Consider the following 14,566-nt stretch of genomic DNA (forward strand, 5'->3'; position numbering starts at 1 on the left):
GATAGCGTGCTCTGGGGTTCAAGTTCCGTGCTGGGTTCAAGTCCCATTCAAAGCATCACACAAATTTAGGAAAAAGTTGCTCAATTAGAAAAAGATTTTTCTAGTTGGTTCGCCCCTCTGATCTTTCCACTTCCGATTGCCTAACCTGCTGATAATTGTGTCAGAGAGTCTGGCTCCTAGCATTTATAAGCTATTTTTGTTCATCTTAAACTCGATAATTTCAATATATTTAGTAACTTTAATAACCATTCATAACTTGATGACATAACATGCATCCAATTACTTATTTCATAAAACATAACCTAACAAATTTAACAAGTTTTAAGTAGCTGCGCTAAGTTAACAAAACCATATTCTATCATGTCCTAATATTCAATTGTCACACATTTCGTCTTCAAATACTCATTAAGCGCTTCCTCTCCCAGATCCTTGCCAAAACCACTTTGTTTAAAGCCACCAAATGGCGCAGCTACATCAGTCTTATTATAAACATTCACAAATACCGTACCCGCCTCCACGCGCTCCGCGAAAGCTAAGGCCTTACTTATATCTTTTGTAAAAACGCCGCTAGCTAAACCATACTCGCTGCGGTTCGCGCGCTTCATCAACGAATCCACATCGCTTCCATTGAACTTGGAAATAATCATAATAGGGCCGAAAGATTCTTCCTCTGCAATATACATATGATCCTCAACGTCTGTGAAAACTGTTGGCTGGAAGAAATAACCCTTTGTATTGGGCACACGTGCACCACCACAGACCAAAGTCGCACCCTCTTTAACACCGCGCTCACAATACTCAATAAGTTTGCGGAAGTGAGCCTCGTGATTTTGTGGACCATGTGCAGTGGAGCGATTTAGTGGATCACCAATAGTCATTGTGCGTATATCTTTAATAACGCGTCGCACAAATTCATCGTGTATACGGTCCTCGACAAAGAGACGACCAGCAGCAATGCAATTTTCGCCCTTATTGAAGAAAACGGAAGACATGCCCTGATTGGGGAAAGCAAATATATATTTTGCATGCATTCGAACATTGTCTTGACAGATTGTACTTACATGCTTTACAGCTTTGTCCAAATCACAGTCCGCGAAGATAACTAATGGACTCTTGCCGCCCAATTCTAATGAGCACTTTTTCAGATTAGATTCAGCACAAGTCTTCATGATCACCTTGCCAATGGGTGTAGAGCCTGTGAAGCCTAATTTGCGTACCAAAGTATGTTCGGCAATCGCTTGCCCTGCGCCAGAGCCCTGTCCAGGCACAACATTGATAACACCAGGTGGAAAGCCAGCCTTAACAGTAAGCTCGGCAAACTTAAGCGCCGTTAGCGGACACGTTTGCGCGGGTTTGATCAAGACCGTATTACCAGCTGCAATGCAAGCAGCCATTTTCCAGGATAACATCATAAGTGGATAGTTCCAAGGCGTAACAAGCCCGGTGACACTGAAAAGGTAAATTAAAAAGGAATACATTTCTTGAAAAGCCTTTGATTTCACACACAAACTAACCCGATAGGCTCGCGCTTTGTGTAAGTCAGCACATTATTCGGGCGAGCTGGATTCACGGGTATAGTGCTACCCTGTATCTTATCACACCAACCAGCAAAGTAACGCCAAGCATCAATGGACATGCCAACATGCGTTTTAAGCGCCAACGTATATACAGCACCCGAGTCCACTGATTCAATTGTGGCTAAATCCTCTTTGTATTGTTCCATAAGATCAGCAAGCTTCAACATGAGTTGGCCGCGCTGTCTAGCCGAAACTTGTTTCCACGAACCAAAGAAAGCATTATGTGCAGCCTGCACTGCTTTATCGACATCAGCACGCGTTGCGCATGCGACCTTGCAAATGACCTCCTCAGTTGTGGGATTCACTATGTCCAGTGCATTTTTAGCTTCGGCATCTACAAATTCGCCATTTATAAAAAGCTGTGTTGGTACTGGGATTTCACGTTTATTGGCCCGCATCACAAATCCATCAAAGGAAACCGCCACATCACCTGCTGCGCTACCTTCACGTAGACTCTTAACGATCTCGATGAAAAACTCTTCAAAAACTGGTGCCATAAAGACGTGTTCATTCTCCAGTGGTATATCGAATGCATCTTTGCATTCCTCCACCAAACGCACCACATCCATAGAACCAGCACCCGCCGCAAAGAAGTCTGTCTCAGCCTCGATGGGCGCTTTGAGTATGGAATTCCAAATACCGCGCAGAATTTCTTTTTTCAAAAGTTCATCTTCATTAAATTCGGTAATTTGTGGCTGATCGCTCTGCTTAAACCAATCGCCGGCATTAATCATTTTGGATCCCTTTTTCAAACGACGCACATTTACAAAGTTGCCATCTGTGCCTTGTATCAGTAGGCCATGCTGATGTATGTATGCCGGATGCTTTAAACCCTTCAACTTCAATGAACCCAACTGCTTAACCGGACCAGCTGCGTAAATGTGTGCACCGAATAGGCGTATCTTCTCCTCACAGCCATTTGTCTTAACCACAACCGCAAGTGCACCGGGTTGGGAGTCTAAACCGCGCACGAAATTGAAAATATTCCATGCTGATTGATTTAAATCAACAAATTGGTTTTCTTCCTTAAACATTGCGGGATCATAGGTGGCGCCAACATCGGTTTGTGCAATCTTTGGCGCTTTGCCAGCAGCTGCCAAATCCACTGCCACACCCATCGACTTAACGCCTTCGGGATAGAGAAAACGTTTGTAGATACTATCCAGCGTATCTGTGGGTTCAAGTGGGGTTTGCTTTTGCAATAAAATCGGACCCGTATCCAGACCATCATCTGCCCAAAATATGGTGAAACCAGCGTCTTCATCGCCCTCGATCAGTGTCCAACTTATAGCGCTAGCACCCCGATGTCTCGGCAATATGGATGGATGGTAACAGATACTACCCAAAGCAGCGCCATCAATTACTTCCATTGGTATGAATTGTGAGCAAAAGGGAAGTACATTGAGTGTAGCTTTCACAGATTCGTATTGCTGCAGTACCTCGGGCAGTGCAACACCCTTTTTGCGCCAAGAAGCGAATTTGAAAACGGGTATGTTATTGCGTGCTGCTGTGGTAGCTAAAATGTCTTCGCGATTTCCTTTGTCTGGTATTGTGAATACTCCGACAATATTGTAACGCTTCTCCAATAACAATTCCAAGACATCGGCAGCAAAGTTGCTCTGTCCAATTATAGCGATGCGCAGAGATTGCTGAAGTAAAAAAGAAAAAATGTACTTAATAATGGCTTGAATTATAATTTGGGATAGAAGCGAAAAAGTTTTCTCTTCGTTTGTCTAAAAGTAATACTTTTTAATTTTGGTGAACAAACGCGTCTATTTGAATCGTACTCACAATATAGCTTGATCAGGTGGTGAAGCTAGTAAAGCCAGTTTAAACAATGATTCCTTTTTGAATGCAGACCCCTGCTCTAAAGTCAACTATACTTAGCCCAAGATACAACAAACTGAAGTATGTACTTTAAGTAAAAAGTAGATATCGCATAAGTTATAACGGGATAATTATAGTAAGGAATAGCTCCTGATGATCTGGCGAAATTTTCGAGCACAGTTCATACTCTGAAGCTGGATTAGAGTTCAAAATTCCCAATTCAATGTACATGAATAAAATATAGTTCGGCTACAAAACTATTTCGGAGTTGCGACATCTTCAGTACCATTTTTCATTCGTGGTCGAAAAATTATACTGATAATGGCACATCGGCTAAAGCGGTCTGTACAACTTCGAAATCGGTGCGTATCCAATCATAAATTGAACAATGGATAACGGAAAATAGTCCCAATGTTCATACACTTTTCTAGCTCTTGAAATATAAATAAATAAGCTCTCAAGTCACTATCAATATTTTTGCGAACACTGATGAACTCTCTAAGACAGGCTTTCCCTGCTAGGTCATTGGCAGGGCATTTCAAAAACACGTCGCGTTGATCTGCAACCCACACTACAGATAAAGTGCACGACGTGAAGAGTTCGCTGTATGAAACTAATTATAACCTCTGATGTATGTTTCCATCCCTGAAGGGCGTTCAACTGTGTAAATGTGTTGTCATACCATGGCAGCATATTATAATGTCTGACTGTGTTACAACTTCAGTTCATCAAAGGAAGGGAGTATAAAATTGCACATGATGCTGCTGCAGCTGTGCGGCTCTACCAACGCCTTTAAATGGGATGCAAGGATATAAGACTTGAAATAGATAAACACTTTTGCCGCGTTTCTATTATTTGACGCTTTTTCCGTTCTGTGTTTGGAACGCCTTGCCACTTTCTTCGTTTTCATGCGACAAAGCGCTCTGTGCAAATACTGCCTTTTGAGATTCGTACTTGACGTGCTTATTTTGTGGTCTTTTGCCAATCTTGGCAAGTTTAATTCTGAGACCACGGTCACGTAACTGACTTACAACATACACTGACTTCATTAATTTTATGCACATTAGGAGAATATTTCCCCGCATAAATACCAGCCTCCTAAATATCAGTCAACAAATTAACGTCTTCAATCTGCGCCTAATGCGACTTACGAGTTTTAAAAGGATGGCACAATTTATAATACTCATTTGCATAAATATTGAATAATATTAAAAAATGTTATCAATACAACTTGCACAAGCTTCAAGTTAGTGAAAAAACTTATTTAAGGAATATTAGAGCGTATCAAAAAAAGTTAGACGCATATACCCCGTTTTAAACCAAATGTTTAAATAAAAAACACAAAAAAGGCTTTTTGGTTACTAAGGTGTATGATTTTGCCCGGTTAGTTCGAAAACTTTGCAGGGTCCGTTCGGAGTTAATACCAGCTGAATTGAGTTTGGGGACTGCTTGTGGCCCTTAAGGTATTATTTCTAGCGCATTTCATGATCAGGGATTCTTGCGTTTTTGGTAACATCCCGCGGTAGTTTCGAGAATATTTTGCGAACATTACAACAATTTTAGTCATGACCCTTTCGGAATGTACGATAAAATACTCGGTTATAAAAAAGTACCCGACTATGCAAAAATATTTGAATCAGAAAAAGTAAGCAGCTTCGAAAAACTGAGGATTTTGATACAGTCTCCGGTTTCGAAAAATAACCCAATTTCGAAAAAATAACCATTTTCGAAAATATTATCACTTCGGCAAAATTGCCTGATGTGTCATAAGTAACCGCTTTTGAAAAAAAGTAACTGGGTTCTAAAAAGCAGAATACTTATAAAACTTGGGTTAACAGGACTTCACCATTTCGGTCTCAAACCTATTGGCTTTTTCTATGCTTTCATCGCTCTATGCACACTCAAAAAAAAGAAAACTTACTCCAAACATGGAAAATTATCATTTTTCCTCAATTTAGTATACGGCAAATAAAGATGAAAATTTCCATGTATATAAAAGAGGTTTCCTTGTTTTTAGAAAAATGGCTTTGAGAAAGAAAATTTCTGTTGAAAAATTCTTACCATTTTGTGTTTTTGAGTATTTTTTGAGTGCAGCTAAATTCAACTTATGAAATGCCCAACAAAAAAAATACAACTTGAAAAGTTGGTTGTCGCTTTTGGTGCATAGCTCTTGGTTGTTAAATTAGGTAAATAAATAAATAAATATCTATAAAGGAAACAAATTTTTGTTATCTAGCATACTGATTTACGATTGGGAAGTTTTACTGCACTTAAGTACTCAATTGTAAAGATATGGCGAAAAAGAGTGCGAATTTGACTGGAGAAAACATTTGTTTCAACTTCCTTTGCAAGTATATATCGTATTACGAAATACGACGAGTAATTTTTTCAGATACGGCTTACTGTATGTATACCTGGGATGACGGTCGCGGGATTTGCGGGATTTCTAACATCTTACGCAATATAAGACATGGGGCCAAAAAAGCCTTATAAAAAAACAATCGAAACTTGTTTTTATGTTTTATTAAAAGTTATAGAAAAAAATTTATTTAAATTTTCTAAAACATTCTAGAACAAAAATCATATAAATAAATTTTTTTTACTATGCAGCGATTCTTGTTTTCAAAGACAAAATTTACAATAATGCAATGAATAATTAAATTTGTAGTAATTATTTCAAAAATTATTTTTGTTTATGAGTATTACTTATTTTACAGTGGAGAGTTCATGTGTAGTATTGATTCACCTTTTTCAAAATAAAATGGAAATAGTAAACAGCTTCATCCCGGTAGAGCGAAAAAATTGACATCCCTAATGTATACACGTGCATACATACATGTGTGACAATTTCCAATCAAAAATGCACCCGAGTTTTATTTAATTAATCTTTTCTGGTGATTATGCTCTAATAATATAAGCTATAAAAAATTTCTTTGCGATAACATACAAATACATACAGATATTTCTTATCACCACGAGTATCAAGCGTTAGCTTTTAAGTAAACCAAACAAACTTTATTATTAGTTTTATCGTTGCAACCGGATAAATCTGGTTTTATTATTTTGTCGTCATGCCGACTATATTAAACGACATTTCCATGAAATAGTAAATAATATAGCAACCAACAACAACATACCAAACAAATATTCATATGTATTCAACACAAAGGACAAACATATTACTTCCGATCTGTTTAATAAACGAGCTCATGCGTCTATTGAGTTGGACTCACATTACTTTTGGTTGCAAAATACAACATGTACCAAATGCAACAAAGCCCCTGGGCAGGATGACGTATGTTATGAATTTTACAAGTTTGCTCCCCAATGTTTCCTCAATGAACTGCTGGCGCTTCTAAACTTTATTTATTTGAGAAAGCAGATTCCTTCCTCTTTCAGTTCCTCCGTCTTGATTGCCCTCTTTAAGACCCTAACGCTACTACAAATTACAGAGGTCTGTCTTTGTTAGACACTATTTATAAAATATTTTCTGGGCTTTTACTTGGTCGCATAAATGCTTGGATCGATTGTAACAATATTTTAAGTGAGTCTCAGTCCAGTTTTCGCAGAGGCTATTCGACGATAGACAATATTTTTGTGCTTTCAAGCATTGCCCAACTCAATTTTTTACGTAATAAAAGAACTTCTGCCTTTTTTGTAGATTTCTCGTGTGCTTTTGATACGATTCCCCGCAACATGTTCTTTTATAAACTAGCCTCCTATGGTCTTTCAACTCATATGATTGAAATTTTAAGATTATTCTACGCTAATACGCCTTGCAACGTTCTGTTTGATGGCAATCTGTCAGAGCCTTACCCTGTTAATCACGGTGTCCGCGAAGGCTGCCTCTTAAGCGCGGTTCTATTCTCTTTGTAGTTAAATGACCTAAATTACTATTTGTGCGGGGGTGTCAGGGTTAAGAACATTAATGTGAAGGTACTTATGTACGCAGATGATCTTGTGTTGCTCCGGAACAGCTACAGGAAATGTTAAACTCCCTTTACAACTATTATACGAATACAAATACTTAGGTGCACTTCTCAATTGTCAACTATCTTTTAATAAACATTTGGACTCAAAGCTAGTGGATGCTAAAAACGTTATTAACGCAACGTGGCTGAGCTATATTAATAACTCTCGGACCTGTTTGTCGCAGAAAATAAAAATCTTCGTGGCTGCTTCCAGGTCCATTATTTTATACGGCGCGCAAGTATGGGGGGTTAACGAATTCGACCAAGTTGAGAAACTTCTTAGATTTTTCGTAAAGAAACTGATCTTCCTTCCCTCTAATACGCCAAACTACATGTTGCATCTGGAAACAGGCTTGCAGCCCCTATATTTGCATACGCTTCGCCTGCACATGCTCTATATCGCCCGCTGATTTAGCTTATCAAATGACAGACTCCCTCGTATTCTAGCAGAGGAGACTTCCAACCTGGGGATTTCTTGGGTAAAAACTTGGAAAGAACTTGCTAACACCGTCAATCTACCTTTCATTACGCAATTGCCATCAGCTAATATACAGTCTTTAACTTCCTCGCTCTTAGAACGCTTAGCTGAGTATAATACAAATAGGTTCCTCGAAATGGCTCGGAAGTCTACTACACACGACCTTTACCCGGCCCTTGTGCCGTTGGGGAGTATGTATTTCACTGATGATTACAGTGCATATGCAGCCAGTCTGATTCTCCGGGCACGTGGAGGTTTGTTTAATCTAAACGCAACAATCTATAAAAACATATCCTCTCCTCTTTGCACAGTATGTAACTCGCAGGAGCCAGAAGACGTTTTTCACTTTATTGGCACATGTCCGATATATAACAACATTCCTTCCCTTTACTTTGGTGAAAGAACTTTAGATATGGCCAATGTGGTTGCCAGTTTAAATGGACTTAACTTCGAGGCTCTGGCCAAGTTTCTCGCGGAAAGCTTTAAAATTAGAGGCTTATTATTAAATGAATTTTTGTATCTCGATAGTATTTTATTTAACACGTGGTGCGACACACAACATACTCTGTTATTGTCGCTAGTATCTACTTTAATTTATTTATTTAATTGTTTTAATGTAAGCAAAAGCATAAATCATACTCTGTATCTGATTTTTTGGAAAAAATAAATATATACTACTACTACTACTACAACATGTGCTAGGCTTCTGGTCTTCTTCACAGGGTAGTAGGCAGCGCAACTCCCAGGTAATCTGCTTTGACCTGTGACTTAAACCAGCACTATTGAACATAGCAAAGCCAATTCTTTATTTATGTATGCCATCCTTGAAGAATACTTACAGTATAGACGGTCTCTCATTTATGCTTTATTGGAGTTTTAATTGAGAATAGGTTTTTTGATAGAAGCTAGGGGAAAATGTAAGTCATCCTCTTCAATACATCTGCGAATTTCGATCTCCGAAGAAATTATATATCTTAGCAAAACTTGAAAGATGTGAACTACGGCCAGGCGATCAGTGGCAAGGCATCGATGAGGGTTCTGGTGGCATGATGTCATTATTTCTCCGCAACTTCAACGCTTTTTGGGTAAATCCTGATGGCTGCTCATCATTTACTCTGACTACTTTAACCTGGGCTACATAGCAAAGTCTTATATCATGGTCGAAGATAGCTTTATGCTAATGGTGACTAGGAGCTCTCATATATGTCAGATAAGAACTTAAGACCAATCAGTCTGTTGTCGTTTCCCATCAAAATGTTAGAACGCGCGATTAAACGGTACATATAGAGATTTAACCGAGGGACTGGACGTTGTGATGAATTTTCGCTGAGAAGCTTTTCATGGCAATAACACATTTGATTTTTGATGATATTTTGCCCGGTATTTGAGCCAAGGGCAACAGGGCGTTCGCCACGGAAGATGGTCCCTCCTGGTTATAAATGAAAACTAGAGCATGCTAAAGCTAAAGTGAAGGAAACCGCTCTCGATTTAATCGTAAAACAAACAGGATGGTACCAAGGCACCTTTCTAGACATCAAAGGACGTGCAAAAGTGTCCAGCTTGCGACATTGGAAAGATCCTTGGTTTTATTATTACAGAATATTTGGCTCGGTTTTATCTTGTTAGGATTTAGTTGCTTGTATTTTGGACTGTATGACATCATGTAGGGGTTTCTGTTTCCCTCGATGGAGCAACACCGCTATTACTCTCATATAGAATTAAATATTTAGAGACTATGCTGGTCTGGAAGATAAGGGATCTCAATATGGAGATCACCGCTAGGAAGGCTGAGATTTCGTCGTATTAAATAAATAAATAAATAAATTACTATAGAAGGCCATCAGCAAAAGCAGAGACCTCTCACTAACGGTAGTTCACTGACCTTACTAAATTTTAATGTGGAATGATTGGCTGATGAAATGCACTAGACATGGCGAGCGCCACACTCCCAAAATGGTGATATCTATACAACAATCGTAGGTGGGTTGTACAACTTTCCCTTGTGCGAGCTTCAAGGTCTTCATTTTCGCGATAGAAAAAAGGGATGGGTCGATGTTGGAAGAGAAGGCAACCCAATCACGGTAGCCTTCCAAACAGATGTCACCGCAATTAAGGATGCGGTTAATAGTATGCTGTTCAGAGCTACTACGTTTAGGGAATTTCGCAGTATGCCCCGGGACAAAGCAATATTCCGCACAACTGTCATGCAGTTAATATTGAACTGTAACTGAAGACATCTATCTGCTTTTGGTCAACTATGGTCTGTTCCTCTACTGATGGCTCTCGAGTGATCTGAACAAATGCTGGGCAAACACTATCTCTTCCAGAGTAACGAGCATCATCACAAAGGTGCGGAGCATCTCAATGTACGAGAAGACTCTTCCTGCTGCAGTTGCATGAAATATGACGATTTGGTTTGCTCAGTACTGCCATTGTGAGTCCACTAGTATAACTACATCTTTCCAAGCAAACATCCTCTAAATAATTATAGCTGATGTCATCGTTATTTTATTTTTACACTGTTAGGAAACTTTTCCCACCGAGAGAACTAACACTCAGCCTAACTTTTTCTAACTTGAAAAATAAATAAATACGAGATATTTAGGCCAAACTTCTCTTTTCATTTGTATCGTGCTCCTTTCAATTTTTCCTACATATTGGCGGGGCTGGACGTACATGTTTTACGCCGACTCCGAACGGCAAGGCAGATGAGTTTTCACTGAGAAACTTTTCATGACAGAAATATAGCAAATTACTGTCAAGGGGCGACCTCGCTCAGAAAAACTGTTTTCTAACTGAAAAAACGTGAACAAGTGAACCCAGGATCTTCCTTGTGGTAGGGGACGCCAATTTTATATAGCTTAGCATTTTAAGAATCGGGTGCTCGATCCCAAATTCCTTTCAGCTTAAAGAAGTCTGCTGCCTTGTCAAATTTCAATAAAACCATTCAGAAAATCTAAGTTCGGGTATCCATCCTTACATATCCAGTTGTAATTTCCAATTAATATGCCACACTTTGCTAATACATACATACATATATTTTCATGAAATTACACTTCTGCGAAATAACAAAAAATAATGAAGTAAAATTACAAATATGAAAGTTTTCTTTTTGTATGTGATGAATTTGTGAAAAATATACAAAACTTAAATTAAGAAAATTAAACTTTTTTCTTCAGATATAAGTTTTAAAGAGAGTTAAAACTACCATTTCAAATTATTTTTATCCTTAGTTTTTTTTTTATTAACAACTCTAAAATAATACTCACAAAACACAAATTTTTAGTGTAGGCACATAGAGGGATAACGATTGATTATCTGTTATTTTTTTATTTTCTAATAAATTCGATAATGTAATTATTATTTAGTAATTATTTTATTTAACAAAATAATCAAAATCCCTGAGGAAGACATGGGAGCGTATAAACGCGTATGATGAAAAATTAAAATTTAACTATGTCTTCTCATTTCGCTGCTCTGGAGCTTCCATCAAAGGAAAAAGTAAATTTGATAAAAACTTAGTTTCTTTTCTTAAAGTGAGGTTAATTAAAACACAAAACAAAAACAGAAACTTTATTCTCGAGGTACAAAAAGATAGTAACGGATTATAGTTTCTGTTTTATTTCAAATTTCAATTTTTTTTTTCTAAAAAGGTGAGCTTTTCAAGGTATTAAAAAAAATGTCGGTATAAAAAGATGTCGAAATTCGAAATTAATCGTTGATACAAAATCCATCGGTATGTTCAGTTGGCATTTAATGCCCAAAATACAAAATTAATATCATCAAACAATTTTTGTTTAACTTTTTAACTTTAAAATTTCAATGCCATTTCATTTTTCGCCCCATCATCTCTCAAGTACAAAAAAATCATAAAACAACGCTGCAAACTGAGCTGAAAAATATTTTTAATCACTATTTGTAAAATACTAACAGCCATTTCTCTCGTTGCACTTGCACTACTTTGCACTCTTTTTATTTTGAAAAATTTTTTAATAGTTTTCCTTTCACTTGTCAGCAAATTGTTGCACGAAAATAGCAATAAAAAATATTTCAGTTTCTTTAATAATGAAATTGATGATCACCGTTAAATGCCTTTCAACTTGCTTTACACTTCACTTAGCAATTAATTAAGTGTGATAGTGAATTTGACTGGTGTAATATTTTTTTTTTTTTTTTTGAAGAGGCTCACTTGACCACAGCGATAAAGCAAAACGCGAAAGTTCGTCTTGTTGCTATGAAAAACTTAATACTTTTGAGCGATCGCCGAACGGGCAACTGATATTTATACATGTGGCCAATATGAGACCGGCAAAAAGATGATAGATCAAAACTAAATGTAAATATTTATATGTGTATATATATAGTAATGAAATTAAACAAAATTAACAAAAACAAAAGTGCAATGTAATTTGTTGAAAATTATTATACATTAAAAAGTTATCAAAATCCTAAATTGATAAAGTATTAAAGTCACAAATACAGTAGCGGTTCAGTAAATCAGAAACCCTGTAACCAGTCAAACAGTATTTCATTATTCGCAAAATCATGCTCCAAAAATTGTGAAGAGAAGCGATCATTGGTGCTTAAAAAAAAATAAATAAATGAAAGACCACTATCGACGGAGCCACTCCAGCATCCGTTAAGAGAAAACCCCAGCAGGTTAGTGAGCTTAGAATATACCCGCGGGAGATTAGAATACACCTACCTAGCGAATCCTGTTTCTCTAACAGCATAGGCTCTGGCAACCCCATACCATTTTAAAAGCTGTTCATTTTAAAAAGCCGTATAAATATTTTGTATTTTAAATCATCGAGGGCATTGAAATTTTAATTAGACACTTCTAGCCAAAAATTTACTCAAGGTTAAATGGGTTGAGTGAAAAAAAAAACAAATCGTTCCCTAGTTGGTCGGGCTAGTACCTTAATAGTGCTCGTTACCGGAACGTACCAGATCTGCATCCATAACATCGATAACACTCCCCAAAGCCTTCGGGGAGTGTCCTTATCGCTACCATAACAACAACAACAGCAACAGGCCCAAAGCAGGGAGCTTAGCGCGAAAATCAGTTTGATCAATTCAAACGGTCCAAAAGAAGAGATTCCCTGAGACCTTCAACCTCTCTGTGTTCCGTTTACATCGGCTAAGTCCCAAACATATTGAAGGTCTTGGGGTAAAGTCCCTCGAAAAGAAACATCACAACTTAGTAAAAAGTTGTTTAAATTGGAAAACAAGTTCCTCTAAGCGGGATTGCCCCTACGCAGTTGTTTTGCAAACACCACGAATGTATTTCTGTCGGCATTATACATGTAGGTTCCGTCTCTCCAATTTGTAGGAGAAACTAAAAAGAAGCACAATGCAAATTGGAAGCAAAGTTTAGGTTTAAATTTCCTTGGAGATAAAACGCGCCAAGTAATTTTTTTTTAAATAGTGGCACCGTTTTCCAAGGCTTTTCTAAAAAGATTGATCAGTGCGACATCCAGCGACAACTATTGCCAAAGTAAATTCTTATTTTGGTAAAATGTCTACTCTTTACAAGCCTTGGAAACTTGCCATATTCATAACGCCCAATTCGTAACCATATTTTCACTTAATCATAGATAAATGTATATTGGCATCGCTTATTGGTGCCTTAACCTAAAAATTGTCATAACTTCATAAAATAGAAAGTACGAAAAATTTCAAAACGAAAAATGCAATCCCAAAAATGCGAATAAATTCGCCAACGCCAAAATTTACAGATTATGGATATGGTGGAAGACCAAAAACTAATTGGTTGACTATGGAATCTTTATGAGTAAGGCGTTATTCGATGGCTTCAATAACCGATTAGATTGACTTCCCTAGAATTCGTTCGATCAGCTGTTTTACATGGAGTTTGTCAGGACCTTAAAGCAGTCATTCCGCAATTTTGTTTTCATCTCATAATTTATTCATACACGAGGGAACTTTAAAGTTGTGATCAAAGTTTGGTCTCACAACTTAATTCATTTATATGCCTCACACTTTCATTGCATACAATAAAAAATATTTCTTTACTTACAATTATAACAATTTATTGGTACATGATACAAGAAAAAATCGTAATTTCGACTTGTGAACGGAATATCACCACATCTCAACTGCTGTTTCGAAAACGCTCTATCTCAAAATGTGTATCGAAATTCGGAGCTCAGTCGCAAGAGCAACATTTAAACATGAAATGCATTTCAGCTCGCCAGTAGTATTTCCAAAGCAAAGAGGATAAATTAACAACAGACGTCAGCAAAGAGGATAAATATAACTAATATTATATAACTAGTTACTTTATCCTCATTGATATGACCTTATATAAATGAGGTTCGGACAGGACAAGAAATAGAAATAATTTTTTAATGCTTGTGGAAGTATGTAAAACTTAACAAAGCTAAGGGAAGATTTGACATCCCTTAATTGAGAGAAATGGCTGAAATATAAGCCCAATGGCCGTACATTTTCGAAATCTGGAATATCTTTTAAAAACTCTTAAGTACGGTTACGGTCGCGACATAGAATAGCATAGCCGGAGCGTCATCTTTCATTCGCATAACATAGCCTACCCAGAGTAGCCGCTGCATTGTAATTCACTGTACTACGTTGATGTCTGCGTAAAGCTTGTACAGCTCGTCAATAAATCTTCTTCGGTACTCGCTATCTCCAATGCGTAGAGGCCCATAAACCTTTCGAAGAACTTTTCT

The 14,566-nt window shown here is 37.5% G+C and overlaps 1 protein-coding gene across 2 annotated transcripts; it reads right to left on the reverse strand.

Moving 5' to 3' along the window:
* Positions 1 to 193: 193 nt before the first annotated feature.
* Positions 194 to 12,113, reverse strand: LOC137239254 (cytosolic 10-formyltetrahydrofolate dehydrogenase). 2 transcript variants are annotated; one of them, XM_067764336.1, is made up of 4 exons: positions 11,785 to 12,113; positions 1,515 to 3,226; positions 1,062 to 1,449; positions 194 to 995 (listed from the first exon to the last, which is right to left on the reverse strand). In XM_067764336.1, exons 1-4 carry the CDS (start codon positions 11,788 to 11,790, stop codon positions 366 to 368), a joined length of 2,736 nt encoding a protein of 911 aa, XP_067620437.1. In that variant the 5' UTR covers positions 11,791 to 12,113; the 3' UTR covers positions 194 to 365. The 2 variants fall into 2 exon arrangements, with proteins under 2 accessions (XP_067620437.1, XP_067620438.1); XM_067764337.1 differs by lacking the exon at positions 11,785 to 12,113 and adding an exon at positions 5,466 to 5,483.
* Between the last annotated feature and the right edge of the window lie 2,453 nt (positions 12,114 to 14,566).

This window comes from Eurosta solidaginis, chromosome 2, assembly GCF_040869045.1.
Source record: "Eurosta solidaginis isolate ZX-2024a chromosome 2, ASM4086904v1, whole genome shotgun sequence".
Classification (NCBI taxonomy): domain Eukaryota; kingdom Metazoa; phylum Arthropoda; class Insecta; order Diptera; family Tephritidae; genus Eurosta; species Eurosta solidaginis.